We start from the raw sequence: 25337 nt of genomic DNA, 5'->3' as shown, positions 1-25337 counted from the left end.
TTGAAACAAATTTGATTTTTTTTTTTTCCCAAAACGCTCAGAATCACCACAGGGTAAGAGAGGAACTGCCCCACCAGTAATCTCTTCCCCAGCACCTTACCTGGCTGGAGCCTCATGGGGTTACCAACTCCAGCTCCAATAACCTGCCACCAGAGAGGATGACCCCACAGGATCTAGCAACCCTCTGGGAGGATTGGGAAAACATTCCCCTGTAGAAGAGCTTCTCCTTTTGTTTTGTTTTTTTAAACTTGCTTGATTCAAACCTTATAGCTAGTTCACTTAGTTAATTTTAAGGGATAGCCTAACCCCAGAAACAGAGCACTACTGCAGGGTTTGCACCACCTCCATTTGCTGGAGACAGAGAAATACTGAAGGGATACAGGAGGCACACCAGGTTAAGTGAGGGCGCCTTTCAAGTTTTTCTCTGACTCCACCTGCTGGAAGGGAGGCATAACCTATGGTCTGGACTGATCCGGGTACGTACAGGGAATGGCAGTTTTCTGTCAGAGTAAATCCAATCTAGAAATCTCAGCACCAACAATACAGAATACAATTAAGTAGAACCGTGGACAGAGCACAGAAAGCCATGACTCAAACTTCTAACCTCACACACAAAAAACTCACTGTCAGGAAACATTTACAGAGAGCCATTTCATCCTAATTCAGATGAAAAATGTAATGGATATAAGCCTTTGTATTCAATTACTGTACAGAAGAGAACTGCATGCTCATTTAGGAAATCTGTATGAATTGTTTTGTTTGTTTTCATAAGATAATGCGTGGCAGCCAAAACCTCCAAAGGACACGGTCTGCTGTCAACCCAAGCTCTGCCACATCAGCTTCCTCCATCGTTAGAGAGAGGTAAAAGCCAAAGTGTAACTACAAGCCTGTCGAATGGGCTCTGTGGTGTTCTGAGCTGATATGCACCAACTGTCTTTAAAAAAAACAAAACTACCATTGTTTAAAAGTTTAAAAAACCCTAAACCACTCAACTGCATCACTTATAAAAAGACTTTCAATACTCCTTCAATCACGGGAAGGGTCATTTGTAGCGAGCCCACAGTAAAGTACCTGTGGAACTGCAAGTGGATTTTCCTTTTGAGAAATTCATGACTGGATGGATGCTCATAGGGAGTCTTTACCAAGTATATTTTGCATTTTGCATAAATATTATTACTTTCTCCTTCCTGCCCTAGCTTCACATACTGTAGGGATGTCCCTACAATCCTTTTCTCCTGCAGAGAAAAGTGCACTCAGACTCTGCAGCGTGCATGCTTTTACTGGCAGGGGGGTATGGGCCATTTTCTAAAAGGGCTCTCTGCAGATAAGCACTGGTTTACCTATTGATTAACTCTGATTTGCCACCTACATTACTATAACCATGAATGTTTTTTGCATGTAAATGGAATAAAACATGACTGCTTAGTCTGAAGTGAAGTTTCAGATTAATTCACCTGTACTGCTCAGTAAACACTACCTGGAACAGGATAATCCTTTTGTATAATGAATTTTCTCTCTTATCAATGTAACTGGACTTCAGGAAATGCACACGTGGAGGTCACTTTTGAATCACAAGCTTTGCTGCTGAGAAGCACCACACATAGGAGAAAAAGTGTTTTTCTGGTATGTCACTATTATTTATGTAGTTTTAATCCCAATTGTTCTCCCTTTGGGGATGATGCAATTGTGCGTTAGAAGTATGTGCAGACAATTTTAATGCACAAGTTAAAACAAAATTTAACTCCTGATGCAGAAAGCTAATATGTAAATACATGGGGCGTTTAAAAGAAAATAAAACGGTAGAACCAAAAAAATATGCGCACACAAGGTTTACGCATATGAATCATGTTTTGTGAACCTAAAATGGAGAAATTGCTTACCTAATAATTTTGTTTTCCTTAGTGTAGACAGATGGACTCAGGACCAATGGGTTATATTCTACCCTGCTAGCAGATGGAGTCATGTTTTAAAGCTGACATCACCTTAGATACACCCCAGGAGTGACCTCAGCCCTTCAGTATTCTCTTCAAAAGCCATTGTGGACATACTATTAAAATAAAAGTTGATTAAAAATGGATAACCATAACTGTACTTAACCAAACGTTGAATCCCAGCAAGATTATATAGATGCCCTGATCTAGGGATTGGGCGATGGCTTACCCGTAACCTCTTGGAATCGATATTCACTTCATGGAAGAATCCTTGGCACCGCTTTTGGGCAGTCATGGGTGGGATGCCGAGTCCATCTGTACAAAAGCTACTCCCAATAAGGGTGGGAGGCTGCTCGTGGTCTGATTAGCACCGCCCTTGCAAAGGCTGCATCTTCTAGGGCCTGAACGTCCAGGTGATAAAACATGGAGAAGGTGTGCAAGGAGGACCACATTGCCACTCAGCAGATGTTGACCGGAGACAACAGCTTAACTTCCACCCAGGATACTGCCCGAGTCCTAATGGAATGAGCTTTAACCTGAAAGGGTAATGGCTTTCCTGCCTCTACATAAGCTCCCATGACCATCTCCATGATCCAGCTTGCTATGGTAGCCCATGAAGCTGGTTCACTCTGTCTCCCTTCCACCGTGAACACCAAGCAAGCAGTCCATCTTGCGCACCAGTTCTGAAAGTTCCAGATACTGTATCAAAAACCTGACGTTTAAATGAGAGAGGCGGCGGTATTCTTCCGTGTCCTTGTGCTTATCTAGGGATGGCAACAAAATGGACTGATTCAAATGAAACTCCGAGACTACCTTGGGCAAGAAGGATGAAACACTCCTGGGTCAGAAATGCAACGAGCCGAGCATATCGCCACCAGGAACACCATTTTCAGGGTTAACAGGCGTAAGGACAAACTGCGAAGTGCTCTGCCAAAAATTCCAATACTACATTAAGGTTCCACAACAGAACCGGCCACCATAGGGGTGGCCAGAGGTGCTTTACCCCTTTAAGAAAACAGGCCTCTGAAACAAGAAAGACACGTACCTGGACCTTTAAGGAGTTAAGGGATAACCCTTTATTCAAGCCTAACTGTAAAAATTCCAGAACCAGAGGTATTTGGTGTTCCTTGCACCAGACCTCAAATATTCTCCAAACCAGCAAATTCGCTAAGGACGTTGAGAACTTCTGCGCGCAGAGCAAGTTTAGTAATTATTGCCTTCAAATATCCATGCTTCATGAGGCGAGCCCTCTCAAGGGCCAAACCATAAGACAAAATAGAGTCAGATTCTCGTGAATGACCAGACCTTGCTGGAGCAGGTCCCTAAGTGGTGGGCGGCACGGGGGGGGGGGGGGGGGCGTCTCTTCCAGAAGTCTCTGCATACCACAGGTGCTTGGGCCAATCTGGAGCCACTAGAAGGACTAATCCCCTATGGTGCTTGATCCTGTGAATGACCCTGCCCATCAGTGGCCACGGAAGGAAGGTGTATAGTAAGTCCTCTTCTGCCCAGGTCTGAGCCAGGGTGCCGATCCCCAGGAACCGCTGATCTCTTCAATTGAAGAATCGGGAAACCTTTGCGTAGTAATATATGGCTAAGCAGGTCAATAGATGGGAGGCACCAGCGATCTACCAGCAGCTGAAAGGCTCTGGCCGACAATGCCAATTCTCTTGGATCCAGACTCTCCCTGCTTAGAAAGTCTGCTCTGATGTCTTTTCCTGCGATGTGGGAGGCTGAGATCATCTGTAGATTCAATTCCACCAATTCCATAAGGAGAGCTATCTCCAAGGACACTTGATGGCTCTCGGTTCCTCCCTGGTGGTTGATGTAGGCTATAGTTGTTGCGTTGTCCGACATCACGCGGAGCGCCTGAACCTGGAGTAAGTGGCTGAACTGTAGACATGCTAATCGGACTGCCGGGGCTTCCAGGCAGTTTATGTTCCAGAGCGCTTCTTCCTTGGTCCAACGTCCCTGGGCCATCAGTTCCTACCAGTGAGCTCCCCAACCCTGGTCGCTCGCTCTGTCATGAAGATCAGCCAGTTCGGCAGGGATAGGTTTACATCCATACCCACGTGAGCTTCCTAAAGCCACCACTGGAGCCGAGAACATACTTCCATCGTTAGGTGTAGGTGAATCGAAAAGTCTTGAGACAGCGAGTTCCAACATGACAGCAGGGAGCGTTTTAAGTTGCCCCATGTGTGCCCTCGCCCACGTTACTACCTCCAGGGTTGACGCCATCAAAACAAGGACCTGAAGATAGTTCCACACCTTGGGTTGTATCGTGTTAGTCAACCGACGCACTTGATATCAACTTCCTTATCCGCGAAGGCGGGAGGAAGACCATGCCCGGCTTGGTGTCAAACTGGACTCCCAGATATTCCAAGGACTGAGAGGGTTTGAGGCTGCTTTTGTCCATATTTACAACCCAATCAAGCTCCTGAAGCAGGGACGTGTCACTGTTGGTCACCCAGAGACTCTCTTCCAATGACGTTCCCTGGATCATTCAGTTGTCCAAGTAGGGGTGCATGAGGATTCCCTCTTTCCTCAGTGCTGCCGCTACAACCACCATAATCTTGGAAAATGTTCTGGGGGAGGTGGCCAGGCCGAAGGGCAGCACCCGGAACTGATAATGGCAGCCCAGTACTGCAAAGCATAGGAAACACTGATGTTCTTGCCAGATTGGAATATGAAGGGAGGCCTTGGAGAGGTCCAGGGAGGAGAGGAACTTTTCCGGTTGTACGGTCATGTTTGAGCACAGAGTTTCCATGCAGAAATCAATTACCTGTAGGTGTCGGTTGATACTCTAGATCCAGGATGGGGCAAAAGGAACACTCCTTCTTGGGTACGATGAAATAGATGGAGTAACACCCCATATTTTCCTAGGGTGTGGGTACTGGAATTATAGCCTTCAATTTGAGAAGCCTTATCAAGGTAGATTCCACTGCCTGCTTCTTGTGCTGGGAGTGGCATGGAGACTTCATGAATATGTCCCAAGGAGTGCTGCAAAATTCCAGTGTGTATCCTTCTCGTATATCATCCAGTACCCATTTGTCTGACGTGATCTCAACACACTGCTGGTAGAAGAGGGATAGTTGACCCCCTATCTCCTCGTTCTATGGCAGAACGTCATTGGGGAATTCGGGCCAAACCTGAACCAGCCCCTCTCTTGGATTGTCGACTCTGAAACGACAGACTTTCCCAGAGGACAGAAAAGTCTGAAATGTCAAGTTCCTGTAGGGCCGAAAGTGTTGGGCGCTCCTGGACTGAACCCTCATAGGCAAGGGGCGCTGTAACCACTTTCTCTCATCATTCAGTAGCTGGGGTACTAGAGATTCATCCCACTTACTGGCCCAGCCTTTCCAATTTGCTTCTGAATAAGAGTGATCCTTTAAAGGGCATCTTTGTGAGGTTTGCCTTAGAGGTTGCATCCACTGACCAATTTTGCAGCCATAGCTGTCTTCTGGCTGCTATCACTGAGGCCACGCCTCTAGCCGAGGAACAGACTAGGTCAGAGCTTGCGTCAGCTAAAAAGGCAGCGGCTGGCCCCATAGCCTCTCTGGAATGCGACAGAGTCATCCGCCTCTCTCTCTCTCGAGAGAAGCAGGCACAAGCGAGCCACCAGGGCACAACAGGAAGCAATCTGCAAAGTCATTGCTGTCACGTCAAAGGCTTGTTTAAGGATGGACTCCATCCACTTATCATGCACATCCTTTAAGGCCACTCCTCCCTCCAATGGCATAGTTCACGTCAAAATGGCGCAGACCAGGGCATCCACTTTATGGAAATGCATGTGTTCTCTCGCCGCTGGATCCAGTGGGTATAGAGTTTCAAATGCTTGACCACCTTTAAAAAACTCACTTCTGGGGCATTCAATTCCAGGTCAATCAACTCCTGGATGGCTTCCAGCATCGGAAAATAGCAAGAGGCTTTCTGAAGAGACACCAGGATGGGAGCCTTTTTAGTTCCATCGTAGGATCTGCACTAGGAACTCCCAGAGTCTTCAGGGTCTGGGAAACCAGGGCAGACAATTCATCTCTGTGGAAGAACAGTAACATGGTCCGATATGGCTCCAAACCTGGTGGGATTTCCCCATCTTCCAAGGAATCTGGATCCCCTTCTTCATCTGTGGTGTCTGGGTTCCTGCCAGGGATACCCTTTGTGAGATGAGTCATGTCTCAAAGCCTGCTGATAGGGCAGCCTTACTGGCTGGGGTTCAGCCCGGAAAGGGGCAGGTGAAACTGACTGCTCCTGTACAAATGCTTGAAGGCCTTGAAAAAAAGTCTGCTGGGTCACATGCCTAGCCCAGGAGGTACTGGGGTAGGTGCTGCTGAACTTCCTTCTCCCATGGAAGACCCAAGCCCTGGGATTACTCAAGTCCAGGGTCCTACCTGTTAAGTTCATGGTTGACCCATCCTCTGAATGGGAGGAGCTGGGCTTAGAGTTCTGGCAGGCCGGCTCTCTCCAGGCCTCCTCACAGTGCTGACATAGGTAACAATCAAGGTCAGATCGCATTTTCAACAGAAAAACATACCTGCAGAAGACAGGTACAAATATCCATAGGAACTTTGTATCCACAGCAAGTTTCAAAGCAAAAAAAAAAAAAAAAAATCACACATGCTTTTGCTCTGCTTGGGCAGGCTACCTCAAAAAACAAAAGTTTGAAAGTTGCCCCCTCATGATTTAATTTACAATAGCCAAACCCCCTTCTAATGGGTACAAATGGCACTTATCCACTGCACATTCCTTACATGGAACAGTGAGTGTACACCTTCTACTTATCCAAATGGAGTCTGAAGGCCCAAAGGGGTTCTGGGAGGATTTTTCTCACCTTGGCAGTAGGGAAATTGGTGATGGTAACTTTCAATGGTTCTAGCACTGCCATGACGCGGGGAGCACTCTCATTCAGTACTTCTCGCACACATGCTTCCAACAGATGGGGTTCCATGGTTGTCTGCGCCACTGTAACCCCAACCTACATAAAAGAAAATGCACAGGTGAAATATAGAGGAAGCAAGCAGTATACTTTGGCATCGCCCCTCTATATCCACTCCTGGATTTCCAGCCCAGTCAGAACCTGCCCTTCCCACAGCCCCACTCACTGCCATCTAGGATGGAGAGGGAGAGATGCAAAACAGGGACATCACAAGCTTATATTCAGTGTTAACTACCACCCCGACTACCTGGAAACTTGCAAACTGTTCCACCATGAAATTGCTATTAAATAAAGGAACAGTTAAAAAAAAAAAAATAGTCTCGTATAAGATTTCAAATACTGGTCTCATATTATGTGCTTATTCCATCATGAATGTGTGGCCCAATAACCGCAGTTATATTTATATACCAGTCTTATAGTTAGTCTCTTAAGCTCTAGAAGATCTACACATAAAATATAAAAAAAGACTTAATTTATGTTTGATTGCAGCATTTTGATTGGTCCATAAGAATTTAAAAGGACTGAGACTGGAAGGACATGTGAGGCTGCCATTTTTAAATCAGATGCTAAACAGGAGTTAGTAAATGAGAATATATGTGCTTTGACCACCACCGCTTTTTGAATTCTCTCTAAATTTTGCACATGTGTTTATTTCTCAGATGATTCAGTTATGTCAATATAGCCCCTGATGCAGGCATACCATCGCCAAAACATCACAATGTCAAAACATTTTTTCTGCTTTTCAATGATTTTACTGCCATTTTGTGATAAGTATATAAAAGGCTCAAGTGTCAGGCAGCACATTTGAATTATTTCAAAGGTAAGTTTTTACTTGCATTTCAATCAGAAAAAAATAAAAAATTTGGTTTACAACCATGAAAGCTTTGATATAGACTGTACAGCAATAAGACTGGTAATATGATCATAACAAGTGCCATTGGGCACATGAGACCAATATATGAAAATCAGACACGAGAGTTTGATGTTCATTTATTTTTTAATAGCTTTATTCAGTGTTACCAAAGGTTCCCTCCTCCCCCCCAATAATTACATCTCACACTTTCTAACCAAACCAAACCATTGCACCAACAGTTCTTAGCAGGGAGACTGTTCTGTGAATTTCACCCAAGGGTGGTGTTGTGGAATGGTTGGTATTCTCTTCCTCTTTGGAGACGGGGAATGCCACTGCTGCAAGGTCTCCAGGCCTGGATAATTCAAGTTTTTCCACATAAAAGTGAGCTGGCCCAGAAGCATGCATTTGCTCTAAATCGACTCCACAAAAAGTAACATCATAGCAGTTGGCTTTCTGCTTTTCGGTTTATGTAATGCAACAAAAGGGAAATTGCGATTAACTTCCAATTAGAATATAAGACCAGACTATCAAGGTCACGTATGCAAGTTATGACTGACTGCTAAGTACAATGGGCCAAAATGTGGACATTTTTCTTGCCATTCTGCAAATTTTCTCCATTGCGGTCAGAGGATCATTGACTCTGCTCACCTACCCTTGCACAGAAATTGTTAATGGCCTCGGCAGGAAATCCTCGTCGCCTGAGAGCAGTCAGTGTGAAGAGTCGTGGATCATCCCAGTCCCTAGAAACAGGAAGGCCATCAGTGGGATTCACAAGATTCTTGCTATATAATAGGCACCCTTTGCGTACCCTTCATGCGCTGCCAGGAATTGGGATCAATAAAGTGGGGAGCTTTGAAGTGTCAAGTCAAAATATAAATAAAATAAACTAGACATCACCTTATTTTCTCTTTTTCAGGGGAGCGGGGCAGAGGGGTATTATGGCATGAGAGATGGTTCTGTTTGATTTTTTTTTTTTATTTATTATAAGGAAATAGGTACATGAAGTGTCATGAAAGGCAGAATATGAATAGAAAAAAATTAAATTTTTTTTTTTTTTTTTTTTTAAAGAGGGTAGAGGGATTGTATCTTGGACAGCCTATTCTTGTCTGATATTGACGTATTTTTGGATTCATTATAAAGAAATGAGTAGGATGGAGTTAAAGAGTCAACCAATTATGCTAGAGGTGTCATTTACTAGAACTTGTATTCCACCTGTACTTCGTATGTTGGAGAAATTACTTATCTGATAATTTTGTTTTCCTTAGTGTAGACAGATGGACTCAGGACCAAAGGGTTATATGCTCCCCTGCTAGCAGATGGAGATGAAGTCAGGTTTCAAAGCTGACGTCACCTTACATATAACCCTGCAGTGACCGCAGCCCTTCAGAATTCTCTTCAAAAGCCATTGAGGACATACTATTGAAAAACTTGATTAAAATCCCAGCAAGATTATAGATGTCCTGATCTAGGGATTGGGCAATGATATCCACTCCACAGACACAGTTCTTAGGCAGCCATGGGCAGAATGCAGAGTCCATCTGTCTACACTAAGGAAAACGAAATTATCAGGTAAGTAATTTCTCCATTTCCTACGTGTAGCCAGATGGCCTCAGGACCAATGGGATGTACAAAAGCTACTCCCGATCGGGTTGGGAGGCTGCCCGCAGTCCGGTTAACACCACCCTTGCAAGGGCTGCATCCTCTTGGGCCTGAATGTCCAAGCGATAGAACCGGCAGACGTCAACAGGAGACAGCATTCTAGCTTCCGCTCAGGAGACTGCCTGAGCCCTAGTGGAATGAGCTTTAACCTGAAAGGGTAATGGCTTTTCTGCCTCCACATAGGCTCCCGTGACCTCCTCCTTGATCCAGCAAGCTATGCTAGCCTGCAAAGATGGTTCGCCCTGCCTTCTTCTGCCGTTTAGGGCTGTTCATCTTGGGGAAGAGAAGGCTGAGGCGGTATATGATAGAGGTCATTAAAACCATGAGAGGTCTAGAACGGGTAAATGTGAATCGGTTATTTCTTTCAGGTAATAGAAAGACTAGGGGGGCACTCCAAGAAGTTAGCAAGTAGCACATTTAAAACTAATCGGAGAAAATTATTTCACTCAATGCACAATTAAGCTCTGGAATTTTGTTGCCAGAGTTAGTGCAGCTAGGTTTAAAAAATGTTTAGATAAGTTCATGGAGAAATCCATTAACTGCTATTAATCAAGATGTCTTAGAGAATAGCCACTGCTAATACTGGCATCAGTAGCAAAGGACCCAGTTAGCGTTTGGGTACTTGCCAGGTGCTTGTAGCCTGGATTGGCCACTGTTGGAAACAGGATGTTGGGCTTGATGGACCCTAGGTCTGACCCAGTATGGCAATTTCTTATGTTCTTAATCTTTTAGGTACCAACGTTCCACAAGTGGAACATTTTTTCATATACTTTTAATTACTTGCAAATTTTTTTTAGACCATATTTATACCATATTTGGGTCTAGTTAACTAAGATATGTAAAAAGGGGCATCAGGATAAAATTCCTTCAATGAGCAGGACCTAAAAGGTTAAACAAGCAGTCCGTCTTCCGGACCAGTTCTGAAACTTCCAGATACCACACCAAAAGCCTAATGACATTCAAATGGTGGAGGCGGTGGTATTCTTCTGCGTCCTTGTACCTATCTGGGGACGGCAACGAAACGGACTGATTCAAATGAAACTCCTAGACTACCTTGGGCAAGAAGGATGGAACGGTACAAAGGAGTAACGCTTCTGGAGTCATCCAGAGGAAGGGTTCCTGACACAAGGCCTGAAGTTCAGAGATGCAACCTGCTGAGCATAAAGCCACCAGGAACACTTTTTTCATTGTTAACAAACGCAAGGTTAGACTGCACAATGGTCGATAGGAGGGCCCTGCCAAATACTCCAATACTAGATTAAGATTCCACATGGGAACCGGCCACCGTAGGGGGTGGCCAAAGATGATTTACACCTTTCAGAAAACAGGCCATGTCCGGATGAGCCGACAGGCAGATTCCATTCACCTCACCCCTGAAACAGGAGAGAGCAGCTACCTGGACCTTCAAGGAGTTAAGGGTCAAATCTTTACTCAAGCTGTCCTGTAAAAATTCCAGAATTAGTGGGATTTTGACCGTTCGAGGGGGAAACACTTCGTTCCTTGCACCAGGTCTCAAATATTCTCCAGACCAGCACATACGCTAAGGATGTAGAGAACTTCCGCGCACGGAGTAAGATGGCAATTAGTGCCGCTGAGTATCCACGCTTCATCAGATGAGCCCTCTCAAGAGCCAAATGGTAAGAGAATCGAGTCAGATACTCGTGAAGGACTGGTCCCTGCTGAAGCAGGTCCCTGTGCAGTGGGAGGCACAGTGGATACTCCACCAGGAGTCTCCACATGTCCGCATACCACAGATGCTTGGGCCAATCTGGAGCTATTAGTAGGACTAATCCCCTGTGGTGTTAGATTCTGTAAATGACACTGTCCCAGCAGGGGCCATGGAGGGAAGGCATATAGCAAGTCCTCTTCTGGCCAGGTCTGAACAAGAGCGTCGATCCCCAGTGACCACTGATCTCTTCTGCGACTGAAGAATTGGGGAACCTTCACATTGTGAGATGCGGCCAGAAAGTCTATGGACGAAAAAGCCCCAGCGATCTACCACAAGCTGAAAAGCTTTGGCCGACAATGCCCATTCTCCTGGATCCAGACTCTTCCTGCTTAAAATGTCTGCTCTGATGTCTCTTCCTGAGATGTGGGAGGCCAAGATAATCTGTAGATGTGTTTCTGCCCATTCCATAATGAGATCTAGCTCCTGTGATACTTGCTGGCTCTTGGTTCCCCCCTGGTGGTTGATGTAGGCTACCGCTGTTGCATTGTCTAACATTACGTGGACCGCTTGACCCTGGAGTATATGGCTGAACTGTAGACACACCAATCTGACTGCCCGGGCTTCCAGGCCGTTTATGGTCCAACGGCCTTGGGCCATCAGTTCCTGACAGTGAGTTCCCCACCTCTGGAGACTCACATCTGTCGTGAGAACCAGCCAGACTGGCGGTGGCAGGGTTACACCCTTGCCCAGGTGAGCTTTCTGCAGCCACCACTAGAGCCGAGAACTTACTTCCATCGGTAGGTGGAGATGAATCGAGTAGACTTGAGACAGTGGGTTCCAACATAACAGCAGGGAGCGTTAAGTGGTCGCATTTGTGCCCTCGCCCACAGTACTACTTCCAGGATTGATGCCATCAAACCGGGGACCTGAAGATACATCCTCACCAATCAGGCGTATCTTATTTGTCAACCAACACACTTGGGACATCAACTTCCTTATTAGATAGGATGGGAGGAAGAACTTGCCCTGCTTGATGTCGAACTGGACTCCCAGATATTTCAAGGACTGGAAGGGTTTGACACTTTTTCTCCATGTTTGCAACCCAACTGAGTTCCTGAAGCAGGGACGTCACCCTGCTAGTCACCTGGAGACTCTTCCACAGACTTTGCCCGGATCAACCAGTTGTCCAAGTACAGGTGCACCAGGATTCCCTCTTTTCTCAGTGTAGCCACTACAACCACCATAATCTTAGAAAATGTTCTGGGGCAGTGACTAGGCCAAAGGGCAGTGCCCGGAACTGATAATGGTGGCCCAGTACCGCAAAGCATAGGAATCTATGTTCTTGCCAGATTGGAATATGAAGGTAGGCCTTGAAAAAGTCCATGGAGGTTAAGAACTCTCCTGGTTGTATGGCTATTATCACAGAGCGCAGAGTTGCCATGCGGAAATGAATTATTCGTAGATGTCTGTTGACACTCGAGGTCCAGGATGGGTATGATGAAATAGATGGAATAACGCCCCGTATTTTCCTGGGGCGTAGGTACTGGGATTAAAGCCTTAATCCTGAGCAGCCTTAACATGGTAGTCTCCACTGCCTGCTTCTTGTGCTGTGAGTGGCAAGAAGATCATGTATATGTCCCAAGGAGTGCTGCGAAATTCCAGCGCATATCCTTCTCATATGACCTCCAGTACCCATTTGTCCAAGGTGATCTTGACCCACCGTTGATAGAAGAGGGACAGTCGACATATCTCCTCATCCCGAGGGTGGGTCAGCAAATTTTCATTGGGGGGGGTTTGGGACGAACTTGGACCTGAGCCTGCCCCTTTCTTGGGCTATCTGCTCCAAAAGGACTGAGACCACCCAAAGGACAGACTTCTGAAATGTTGTGCAGCTGTAACTGCTGCTTTCTCATCTTCTGGTAATCTGGGAACTGGCGATTTGTCCCATTTACTGGCCAGCTTTTCCAATTTGTTTCCGAAGAGAAGTGATCCTTTAAAGGGCATCTTTGTGAGATTTGTCTTGGAGGTTGCTCTACTGACCAATTCTTCAGCCATAGCTTTCTTCTTGCCACCATCACAGATGCCACTCCTCTAGCCAAGATATGGACTAGGTCCGAGCCCGTGTCAGCTAAAAAGGTGGCAGTGGATTCCATAAACGCTCTAGAATTCGCCCCAAGTCATTCACCTCCCGAGAAAGGAGCAGGCATCAACGAGCTACCAGAGCACAACAAGAAGCAATCTGTAAGGCCACTGCTATTGCATCAAAGGCCTGTTTAAGGAGGGACTCCATCAGTCTAACGTGCGCATCCTTTAAGGCTGTTCCTCCCTCCACCGAGTTAGTTGTTTACATAAGAACATGCCATGCTGGGTCAGTCCAAGGTCCATCAAGCCTAGCATCCTGTTTCCAATAGTAGCCAATCCAGGCCATAAGAACCTGCCAAGTACCCAAAAACTAAGTCTATTCCATGCTATTGTTTCTAGTAATAGCAGTGGCTATTTTCTAAGTTAACTTAATAGCAGGTAATAGACTTCTCCTCCAAGAACTTATCCATTCCTTTTTTAAGCACAGCTACACTAACTGCACTAACCACATCCCCTGCAACAAATTTCAGAGTTTGCGTTGAGTGAAAAAGAACTTTCTCCGATTAGTTTTAAATGTGCCACATGCTAACTTCATGGAGTGCCCCCTAGTCTATTATCCGAAAGAGTAAATAACTGATTCACATTAACCCGTTCTAGACCTCTCATGATTTTAAACACCTGTCATATCCCCTTCCCTCAGCTGTCTCTTCTCCAAGCTAAAACGTCCTAACCTCTTTAGTCTTTCCTCACAGGGGAGCTGTTCCATTCCCTTTATCATTTTGGTCGCTTTTCTCTGTACCTTCTCCATCGCAACTATATCTTTTTTGAGATGTGGCAACCAGAATTGTACACAGTATTTGAGGTGCAATCTCACCATGGAGCGATACAGAGGCATTATGACATTTTCTGTTTTATTCACCATTCCCTTTCTAATAATTCCCAACATTCTGTTTGCTTTCTTGACTGCCGCAGCACACTGAATGTGTTATCCACTATGACACCCAGATCTCTTTCTTGGGTGGTAGCTCCTAATATGGCACAGATCAGCGCATCCAATTTAGGGAATCGCAAATGTTCTCTTGCTGCCGAATCCAGTGGTTATAGAGCTTCTAACAAAACTTGCTTCTGGGGCATCCCATTCCAGATCAATCAACTCCTGGATGGCTTCCAGTACTGAAAAGTAGCAAGAGGCTTTCCATAGGGAAATCAAAATGGGATTCTTCTTTGGTTCTGTCATAGAATCCACCCCAGGGACTCCCAGCATCTTCAGGGTCTGGGAAACGAGAGCAGGAAATTCATCTCTATGGGAAAGCCATAACATGGCCGAATACGGTTCTAAACCAGGGGGAAAATTCCCATCTTCAAAGGAATCTGTATCCTCCTCTTCATCCGTGTCATCCGGGTCCCTGCCAGGGATACCCTTGGTGAGGCAAGGCATGCCTCGAGGTCTGCCGATAGTACTGGGAGAGGGAGGATTTACCAGCTGAGGTTCGTCCGGACACAGGGAAGTCAGGTAGCAGACTTCGCCAGTATGAAGGCTTGAAGGTCTTGAAAAAAATTCTACCCACAAGAAGGCAGCCGGGTCCATGCCTAACCCAGCCGGAGACACTGGCATCCGTGGTTACTACCATCCACTGTGGAGTCTGAAGAGGCATTCCCCGGAGAAGATGAGGAAGCGAAAGCCACCACTGCAAGGCGGCGATGGTAGAGGTCAAAAGCGGGTGAACCGTGTGAAACTGTTCCGACACCGGCTGCTAATAGGATAGCAAAGCTCTCTGTAACGGTCGCATATGCGCAAATGCCCAGGGGACGAGGTCAATGGTGGAGGCCATCGAGTCCAAGACCTGGAGGTAGCCCCACGCCGTCGGGAGAGGGAGCGAGAGAAGGTTTTGCACCTGGTCGATAAGTTTGAGAGCCCAAGTGTGAGGTAGGGACACCTTGCTGATCAGAGTATCGAAACGGGCCCCCAGAAATTCCAACACCTGGGAAGGCTGAAGATTGCTTTTGGGAAAATTGACTATCCACCCGAGGGAGGCGAGGAGAGCTAGAACTCTATCCACCGCCTGCCAGCAGCGACTCTCCGACTTGGCCCACACCAGCCAGTCATCCAGATAGGGGTGGACCAGGACTCCTCCTCGGCAGAGGGCAGCCGCCACCACCACGACTTTGGTGAAGGTGCGCGGCGTGGTGGCCAGACCAAAGGGCAACGCCCGAAACTGAAAATCCCGGTTGAGGATGTGGAAGCGAAGATACTTCTGGTGAGCGTGGCGAATCGGAATGTGGAAGTAGGCCTCTGTCAGATCGAGAGAGGCGAGGAACTCTCGGGATGAACCGCCGCGATGACCGCTCTCAAGATCTCCATGCGAAAATGTGGGATCTTGAGGGCCCGGTTGACCCTCTTGAGGTCCAAGATCGGCCAAAAAGCACCATCCTTCTTGGGTACCACGAAGTAAATGGAATACTGGCCGGCGCAGAGTTTCTCCTCCGGAACTGGTACAATGGCGCCTAGGCTCAGAAGCCTGGAGAGGGTTTGGTCCACTGCCTCCCGCTTGAGACGGCCGCAAGGAGAGACTACGAAGAGGTCCGATAGGTCTCGAGCAAATTCTAAAGCGAAACCGTCTCGGACAATCTCGAGAATCCACTGGTCAGACGTGATTTTGACCCACTCCTCGAAAAAACAGGGAGAGACGACCACCCAGAAGGGGACCAAGGAATGGGTCAACCATCCTTCATTGTGGGGCTGGCTTTGGGGTGGCGCCCACAAAAAAGGCTGGGACCAAGATTGAGACCAGGAAGAATAACCCCTGGAGGAGCCACCGCGCCCGCGAGGTGTATATCTCCGTTGACCCCGGAAGCGAGGACGGGAGGGCGCAAACGACAGAGATTGTTTCGGATGGTCCTCCGGTAGCTTATGAACCTTGTATTCCCCCAAGGACTTAAGCTGCTCAAGGTCCTCTCCAAAGAGCAACTTACCCTTGAAAGGCAACGTGCCCTTGGAGGACAGGTCCGCGGATCAATTGCGCAGCCAGAGAAGCCTTCTAGCAGAAACCGCCGAGACTATTGCTTTCGCCTGGACGCGGAGGAGGTCATACAACCCTTCTGCCCCATACGTGATGACGCCTTCCAACCGTTCAGCCTGCTCCGCCTCTGCAAACGGGAGGTCCTGGGTGCCGAGCAATTGTTGAACCCACCTAAAACCTGCCCGCTGCATGAGACTGCTGCAGATAGTCGCCCGAACTCCCAAGGCCAGAACCTCAAATATACGCTTTAGATGGGCTTAGAGCTTACGATCCTGTACGTCCTTCAGGGCCGTTGCCCCCACTACTGGGATAGTGATGTGTTTGGAGACCGCAGAGAAGGAAGAATCTACTGTGGGAATCATCAGTATGTCCAAGCAGTCCTCCAGGAAGGGTAGAGCTTATCCATTGCCCTCCCGACACGGAGCCCCGCTTCGGGAGCTTCCCATTCCCGGAGGAGCAGCAACTTATGCATAGGTTGGAAGGGAAAGGCACACACAGGAGACCTGAGTCCCGCCAGGATCAGGTCCATATCCTTGGGCAGCGAAGCCGTCAGAGTATCTGCAGGGGGCCCCTCAATCCCTAACTCCTGGAGAACAAAGGGAATGAGGGGTTCCAATTCCTTCCCTCTGAAACATGCGGGGGGGGGGGGGGGGGGGGGGGGGGGGGGGAAAGTGCCCCTGCAAAATCCACGGTGGGATCCAGATCGACCAGAGGCGTCTGAGATCAGGGATGGGAGGTATCCCCGGGACCACCCACACCAGCCCCTGCGGCTCTGGAGTCAGAGGAGCAGGCGGCAGGGCTGGTCGTGGGAGTTTCGCCGGCAGGGGACCTGGGGAAGGGTCCTCCTCCTCCTGCAAGCTGGCCAAGTAAGATTTGTGCAGGAGAAGCACAAACTCCAAGGAAAAACGGGGCCTAGCCTTGCCGGGGAGGGGGTCAGGGACCTCATTGTGGGGCAGCACGGGGCTCAAATCGGGTGGAAACTCCGAAAAATTTGGGTTCTCAGCGCCTGGCAGCCCCGAATCGGGAGCTGCCGAAACACCCAAGATGGCCACCATTCCCGCGGTTTGCCAACCCGGGAACGGCCAAGCCATGCGGTGAGGAACGCGACCCCAGGCTGAATTTAAAGTGCGTCCGAGGAGGGACCCTCCTCGCCCGACAGGCACGTCGAGGGCTCACCACAAGCAGCGCAGGCATGTGAACGTGGCATCCTCACTGAAGAGGAGCCGCGATCTGTAATTAAAAACAGCTAAGAAGCAAAAATTAGCTGCCGGCAGGAGCGGAGCAGAGAAATGAAACCTGCACGCTCCTATGTACTAAAGACTCTGGCTGCCGGCTTGTGGATTTAATTTACTTAGGTCTTTTTTTCCTTTTTACAATTTTTTTTTTTTTAAACTGAGGGGAAGGGAAAACCTTCCCAGTGCAGGGAAGACAGAGGAACGCTGAGCCCCCAAGGCAGCTAGAAGGGGGGGGGGGGGGGGGGGCGGTGAGGGACTGGACCAGTTTCACCCCCCACATCAAGTCAGCAAAATAGGGCTTAGGCTATGTCAGACAAAAGGGGCATACCCCCTAAGCCCTGCAAGGGCCAGGAGACAGGAACGTCTCCTGTGAAAGAAGAGACAGGCTGAGTCCGTCACAAACAAAATCAACTTTTTTTTTTTTTTTTTTTTTTTTTAACTACTTGCTTGATCCTTAGAGAGAGAAAAAGCAACAGGAAAAAACAAGAGGGCTGACTAGCTGATATCAGGGAACCGCAGGGTGAGCTGATCCATCTGCTGGAGACAGACAAATACTGAAGGGCTGCAGAGTAGGCTCTGTCCTGATATAGGATACCCTTTCAGTTTTGGTCTGTCTCCATCTGCTGGACAGGAGGCTCAACCCACTGTCTAGACTGATCTGGGTACGTACAGGGAAACTAATTTTCGAAGCTCAGGTGGAACCTAACACAAAAAAAAGACTTTAGTCTGTTGTATTTTGTGAAACAGCTTCGCCCATAACTTCATCCAGATGACTTGACGGCCTTGCAGTCTATAGTGCTATGTCACTTAGATTACTATAATGCAATGTGGGTCTTCCAAAACAAACTTCAAGTACTACAAACTACAGCCACCTGTGTACCAACAGGTGTAAAAAGGTGGGAGCAAGCCACTCCAATGTTAATTATATTACACTTATTACCAAGTGTTTCATGTGTGAAATTTAAAAATTCTTACCCTTGTATTTTGGCTTTTAGCAAGCTTAGAACACAAATATATTAAAGAGAAGATGTGCCCACTAGGATACACAGAGGTCCAGATAGAATTGCCAGATGTTAATTCTAGATTTACTTATAGATTTTACCACCTGAACAAAAGCTTTAATGGAAATGGTTTCATTCTTTTGGAATGCATTACTTATGGTGATTAATATTTTGTCTAACTACCTATTGTTTCCAAAGGCTTTGAACACGCCGCTTTTCATTTCTTTAGAAAGAAAAGTAGGATGCAATTATGAATGAACTTATTCTGTAACACATTTTATTTAGATGTCATTATGAAAACCATATAGAGCAGAGCGGGAATTTCCCAGAATTTGCTTTGTTAATTGAAAATGTAAGCTGTTGAGTCAAGTACATGCAATACAAGCAGAGGAAATTTGGTATTTATGTTTAGGGGGTTTAAAAGGAGTTGGAGGAGTATGCTTAGTGGATATGAATGTTAGTTGCCTTTAACATGTTAGCAAGGTCATAGAAATGATGTGTTTTTATTGTATTTGACTTATTGCTGTAAGGCATTTTGTCTTTGTAAGTGCAGAAAAAAGTGGGTTATAAATGCCATTTTAAATTACATATATGCATACATTATATATAAAGACATACTGTACATATATTTGATAACTAAAAACAAACTTTGAATCGAATCTGTGCAAGATGTGAAATAGCACAGAGATGGCACTCTCTGCACTTTGGAGGTCTCACTGATTTGCTCTAGCAGTCCTGCTTGTCTCAGCAGCTATGGTATAGAGTCTGCTAAGGGGTTTTAGGAATGCACGCCCTGGTGAAACAAAACACCTAACAAAGTACATTCAGTGCATGATTAGCAACAAAGAACATGGTTTTGCCAACAAAAAATGAAAATTAAGTATCTCAAATAGCACAGTAAATCTAAAGCACATTTGCATATTAAATTTTAGTTTATGAAAATAAAGCCATTTCTGACATTTCTTGTTTGTCACATTTATATGCATAATTGTTTTGTTTTTTTTGGCAGAAAAAGGATTTTGGTGATTGGTTCTGAGGAGGAAAAATAGAGGGAGCAAGAATGGAAGACGTGTGAAGGGAAAGAGAAAGGGATGTGGAGAAGGAGCGATCAGCTGCATCATTTGACGATGACCGGCCAGTGAAGTAAGCTTTCAGAAAGTTTGTCAGAGCTTACTTTTGTCACTGGCAATATTGACAGCAAAGTGCCCTGAGCACCAGTCTTCCCAGTCCCTCCTGATGGCCCTGGCAGCGGAGTGCACTGGGCTGAGTAGTCATCCTCTGTTGCCCAGGGATTGAATGCCACATTTTGAATTGTGAAGCACTTGTACCACATGGTTTTAAAAATGCCATTCTGGCCTCAGGCAAAAGAGGACAACGACATGCCTTCAGATGCAGTGGGACCTCTGCCCTCCTAGTAGCAAGTCTGGAGGGGAGAAATGTGCAGGTTGTTGCCATTAACCCCTGGTATCCTACAGCAAATAGGAATTCTGTGGCAAGGGCAAGCAATATGGGCCAAAAAAGAAAAAAAAAAAAAAGGCAATCTTGGGGGAAAAATGGTTACAAAGAGCAAAATATCAGAAATTGATACTTGGAAGAGTTTAGCCAGTGATGGTGCTTTAAGTAACAGCAGAGTATACAGTGTGCCTATAGGAAGTAACAGGAAGACAGAGAAAGGGAGGGGTCCTGCAGTACTCACTGTAGCCCTAAGAATCCCACGACAAAAAGCAATTTGGAATTGCAACTCACCTGACAGCACCAGTCTCCACTAGTTTAATGATCTTCCTCTTTGAGACAACTGTGTAATGGAGGTTCAAGCGGCCATACTCCCACTGCACTGGGCAGTACAAATCCAGTGCATTGCAGAGCCAGAAATAGGAGGAGCGCCTTCAGAGCCACAAGAATGAAGGAGAGAGGGGTTACATATGGATAGTTACCAGAACCTGAATGTGGTTTATAGGAGCAGCTCATCCATCATAAGAAAGAATACTCTTATAAGGCCATGTGTACTACCAAACATGGTCACAGACTATACGTAACTCCAAATCATTAAATAATTTATGCTAATACAGAAAAACATCATTGTTTAGTAATTAAACATCTAAACTTTCTCAAAATGTCTGTGATGATAATTTATGTAAGTTCTTTATGTAAAATTGATATTTGGTTTTAATTTTGTGAATTGCTGTGATCATTGGAATGGCAATTGATAAGTAATTTTTTTTAAATAAGTAAATAAAATGTTACTGATAAAATATTTAACTCGCTAATACAACCCATAGCCTACAGAAATCTCTCACTACTGAAGGTGCCAGGGATTCTGGCTTTGCCAAGTCAGGTGTCCTGGGAACATAAAAGCAGTGCAGCAGCCTTGGCAGTGTATCACAAACGGAAGGTAAAGCAAAACTGCTTACCTTGTAATAGGTGTTATTCCAGGATAGCAGGATGTAGTCCTCACATATGGGTGACATCATTGATGGAGCCCTATCCCGGAAAACTTTGTCAAAGTTTCTAGAAACTTTTGACTGGCACTCTGAGCATGCCATGATATTCTCAGCCACAGGGGTCTCCCTTCAGTCTTGTTTGTAGCAATGAGTGTTAGCCAAAAATAAAAATATAAAACATATCGGACCCAACTCTGCGGGGTGGCGGCTGGATTTCGAAAGGACTACATCCTGCTGTCCTGGAATAACACCTATTATAAGGTAAGCAATTTTGCTTTATCCCAGGACAAGAAGGATGCTAGTCCTCACATATGGGTGATTAGCAAGCTAGAGGCTGAGTCATTTTGTAGTGAAGCAACAGTGAAGTATTGTTGAAAATGAGGCAGTCGAAGATCACAGCAGATTGGATTGTAGAAGGAGTTGGGATTAAACTGGAAACAAGTTCTTTAAGACAGACTGTCCGTAAGCTGAATCTTGTTGTCCTTGTTTGTCCAAACAGTAATGAGCCAAGAAAACAAAGAGGTAGGCGATCTATATTAGCTGTCAGGTAAACACAAGGATAAATGCCTTTATCTTTTCCAAATTTTTATTAGAGTAGAGACGTGTATATAAAATGCCCGACTCAGGCCGAGTTTCGCAGCTCAACAGCCGCTGCCTCAGGGGCTTCAGCAATCCAAAGTCTCGAGAGATATATTGAGAATATCATCAAGCACTGAATAGTGAATTTATAAGTTGAAATGCAGTTATTTGTCTCTACTCTAATAAAAATTTGGAAAAGATAAAGGCATCTATCCTTGTGTTTACCAAACAGTAATGAGCTGCAAAGGTGTTAAGAGAACTCCATGTTGCTGCTTTACATATATCAAGAATTGGCACTGAATGATAGTGTGCTACTGAGGTTGACATTGCTCTTACTGAATGCGTCTTTACTTGCCCTTGGAGGGGAAGGCCTGCTTTTTCATAGCAAAACTGTATACAATCTGCTAGCCAACTGGATAGAGTATGTTTACCCACTACTTTTCCCGGCTTGTTTGGATCATAAGATACAAAGAGTTGAGTGGATTTCCTGTGGACTGCATGCGGTCTAAGTAAAAAGCTAGCGCACGCTTACAGTCCAAGATATGTAAGGTCCGTTCTCCTTGTTGAGAATGAGGCCTTGGAAAGAATGTGGGCAAAACTATGGATTGGTTTCAAGTGGAATTCCGTAACTACTTTGGGAAGGAATTTTGGATGTGCATGGAGAACCACTCTGTCATGTAGGAATTTTGTATAGGGTGAATACGTGACAAGGGCTTGTAACTCACTAACCCTTCTAGCTGATGTAATGGCTATAAGGAAGATGGTCTTCCATGTGAGAAATTTAAGATCACAGGAATTCATGGGTTCAAAAGGAGAACGCATGAGTCTGGTTAAGACCAAATTCAGGTCCCATTCTGTGACAGGTGGCCGAATTGGTGGTTTAAGGTGAATTAAACCTCTCATAAATCTACTGACAAGAGGATGTATAGATATTGGTGTATCTCCCATCTTGTTATGGTAAGCTGAGATTGCACTTAAATGTACTCTTACAGATGATGTCTGGAGACCAGAATATGAAAGATGGTATAAGTAGTCTAGTAGAGAAGTTGTGGGACAGGAGAAAGGGTCAATACTCTTTTGCATGCACCACACGGTAAACCTTTTCCATTTTGAAGAATAATTCTTTCGTGTTGAAGGTTTACGTGAAGCATAGAAACATAGAAATGACGGCAGAAGACGACCAAATGGCCCATCCAGTCTGCCCAGCAAGCTTCACACATTTTTTCTCATACTTATCTGTTTCTCTTAGCTCTTTGGTTCTATTTCCCTTCCACCACCACCATTAATGTAGAGAGCAGTGATGGAGCTGCATCCAAGTGAAATATCAAGCTTGATTAGTTAGGGGTAGTAGGGGAAGTAACCGCCGCAATAAGCAAGCTACACCCATGCTTATTTGTTTTACCCAGACTATGTTATTCAGCCCTTATTGGTTGTTTTTCTTCTCCCCTGCCGTTGAAGCAGGGAGCTATGCTGGATATGCGTGTAGTATCAGTTTTTCTTCTCCCCTGCCGTTGAAGCAGAGAGCTATGCTGGATATGCGTGTAGTATCAGTTTTTCTTCTCCCCTGCCGTTGAAGCAGAGAGCTATGCTGGATATGCGTGAAGTATCAGTTTTTCTTCTCCCCTGCCGTTGAAGCAGAGAGCTATGCTGGAAATGCATTGAAAGTGAAGTATCAGGCTTATTTGGTTTGGGGTAGTAACCGCCGTAACAAGCCAGCTACTCCCCGCTTTGTGAGTGCGAATCCTTTTTTCCACATTTCCTCTTGCTGTTGTAGCTTAGAGCAATGTTGGAGTCACAGTAACCATGTGTATGTTTATTGAATAAGGGTATTATCTCCAGGCAGTAGCCGTCATTCTGGCGAGCCACCCACTCTTTATTGACGGCCTCTTGATTTATGGATCCACAGTGTTTATCCCACGCCCCTTTGAAGTCCTTCACAGTTCTGGTCTTCACCACTTCCTCCGGAAGGGCATTCCAGGCATCCACCACCCTCTCCGTGAAGAAATACTTCCTGACATTGGTTCTGAATCTTCCTTCCTGGAGCTTCAAATCGTGACCCCTGGTTCTGCTGATTTTTTTCCTACAGAAAAGGTTTGTCGTTGTCTTTGGATCATTAAAACCTTTCAAGTATCTGAAAGCTATAAGCACTTGAGATACATTGGTTGAAAGATTGAGTGGTTGTAAAATCAAGCTTTCAACATACATGCTACCAGGGATAGGGATTGAAGGTTGGGATGGCGCAACCGACCCTGATCCTGAGTTATGAGAGAATTGGTTCTCTGATAGAGAGGTCTAGAAGTGTGGGAAACCATACTTGTCGAGGCCAATACGGGGCTATGAGTATCATGGACCCCTTTGTCCTGCTGTAGCTTCACTAGAGTTTTGGTTATGAGCGGTATTGGAGGATACGTGTATAGAAGGCCTGAGTTCCAAGGGCAAGCAAAGGCGTCCTTGGCTAGTTGGTGATTCTGTCTGTGCAGGGCGCAGAATTTGTCCACTTTGTGATTCAGGCGTGACGCAAAGAGGTCTATTGTTGGTTGTCCCCAATGTTGAAATATCCAGGGACCATTTGTGTGGTTGGAACTGACGACTGAGTCGATCTGCCACTACATTGTGAATGCCTGCCAGATAAGTGGCCCGCAGAAACATTGAGTGTGTCAGGGCCCAGTCCCAAATCTGCGCAGCTTCTTGACGGAGGAGATACGAGCCCATACCTCCCTGTTTGTTGATGTACCACATGGCTACTGTGTTGTCCATTTGGATCAGAACAGTCGTGTGAAAGGCAGTCCTTGAAAGCATGCAGCGCATAACGTATAGCTCGAAGTTCTAGGAAATTGATTTGAAATGTTGCTTCGCGTTTTGTCCAAGTACCCTGGGTTTGGAGATTGTTTATGTGAGCTCCCCAAACCAAGGTGGATGCATCTGTAGTTAAAGTTATCTGTGGGACTGATTGTTGGAAGTAGGACCTTGCGCAAGTTGTCCCTGTTTGCCCACCAAAGTAGAGATGAACGTAGCTGGTGGGTTGCCTGAATTGGAGAGGACAGTGGTTGAATGGCTTGGATCCATTGTGATCTTAAAGTCCATTGAGTTACCCTCATGGCTAGCCTTGCCATAGGAGTGACATGGACTGTGGGGTCCATGTGGCCTGGTAAGGTTAGAAACTGAGCTGTTGCTTATTTCTTTGAGTGAAGCGAGTTTGCCAATAGGGAAAGTGTGTCTGCCCGATCCCCAGGTAGAAAAGCTTTTGAAATCATTGTGTTCAATTCTGCTCCTATGAATTGAAGCAGGTGAGACGGAATGAGGTGGGACTTTTGATAATTGATGAGGAATCCCATGGAGTGAAGTAGAGTAATTGTTCGACTGAGAGAAGCCAGAGCTCTTTGTTGAGACTGACTTCTGATGAGCCAGTCGTCTAAATAGGGAAAGACATGGACACTTTCCTTGTGCAAGTGTGCTGCTATTACTGCCAGACATTTGGTGAATACTCTGGGAGCAGAGGCAAGTCCGAATGGTAGTACTCTGTACTGGAAATGTTGATGACCCACCATGAAGCGCAGATACTTGCGATGAGGAGGGAATATTGGTATGTGAGCGTAAGCATCTTGAAGATCCAGAGAACAAAGCCAATCTCCTGTTTGAAGAAGTGGAAGCATGGTGCCTAGAGAAACCATCCTGAACTTTTCTTTCTTCAGAAATTTGTTGAGATTTCTGGGGTCTAGGATAGGACGCAGGCCTCCGGTTTTCTTTGGAATGAGGAAATAGCAGGAACAGAATCCTCTGCCCTGCTGAGTCCGGGGCACCAGCTCTACAGCCCTAGCTCTCAGAAGGGTAGATAATTCTACTTGTAATTGGATTATGTGATTTTCGCTTAGAGGAAGAGGTCTCGGAGGAGAATCTCTTGGAGTTGAGAGGAAACTGAGTTGGTAACCTCGAGATA

The 25337-nt window shown here is 46.0% G+C and overlaps 1 protein-coding gene and 1 non-coding gene across 2 annotated transcripts in view; both read right to left on the bottom strand.

Moving 5' to 3' along the window:
• QARS (glutaminyl-tRNA synthetase) overlaps positions 1 to 25337 on the bottom strand; it is a 220450-nt gene that overhangs the window by 46665 nt on the left and 148448 nt on the right. Inside the window, exons 16-18 of the mRNA XM_029601243.1 lie at positions 20127 to 20264; positions 8367 to 8454; positions 6757 to 6900 (exon numbers count right to left, since the gene is read on the bottom strand). Of these exons, the coding sequence (XP_029457103.1) occupies positions 6757 to 6900; positions 8367 to 8454; positions 20127 to 20264 (370 nt within the window). The remainder of the gene's footprint in view (positions 1 to 6756; positions 6901 to 8366; positions 8455 to 20126; positions 20265 to 25337) is intronic.
• On the bottom strand, positions 19039 to 19170 carry LOC115091405. Its single transcript, XR_003856707.1, has one exon. It is a non-coding gene; the product is annotated as a small nucleolar RNA SNORA14 (small nucleolar RNA).

This window comes from Rhinatrema bivittatum, chromosome 4 (genome assembly GCF_901001135.1).
Source record: "Rhinatrema bivittatum chromosome 4, aRhiBiv1.1, whole genome shotgun sequence".
Lineage (NCBI taxonomy): Eukaryota > Metazoa > Chordata > Amphibia > Gymnophiona > Rhinatrematidae > Rhinatrema > Rhinatrema bivittatum.
The sequence above is the reverse complement of the archived record's forward strand: the minus strand, read 5'-3'. Positions and strand labels throughout refer to the sequence as shown.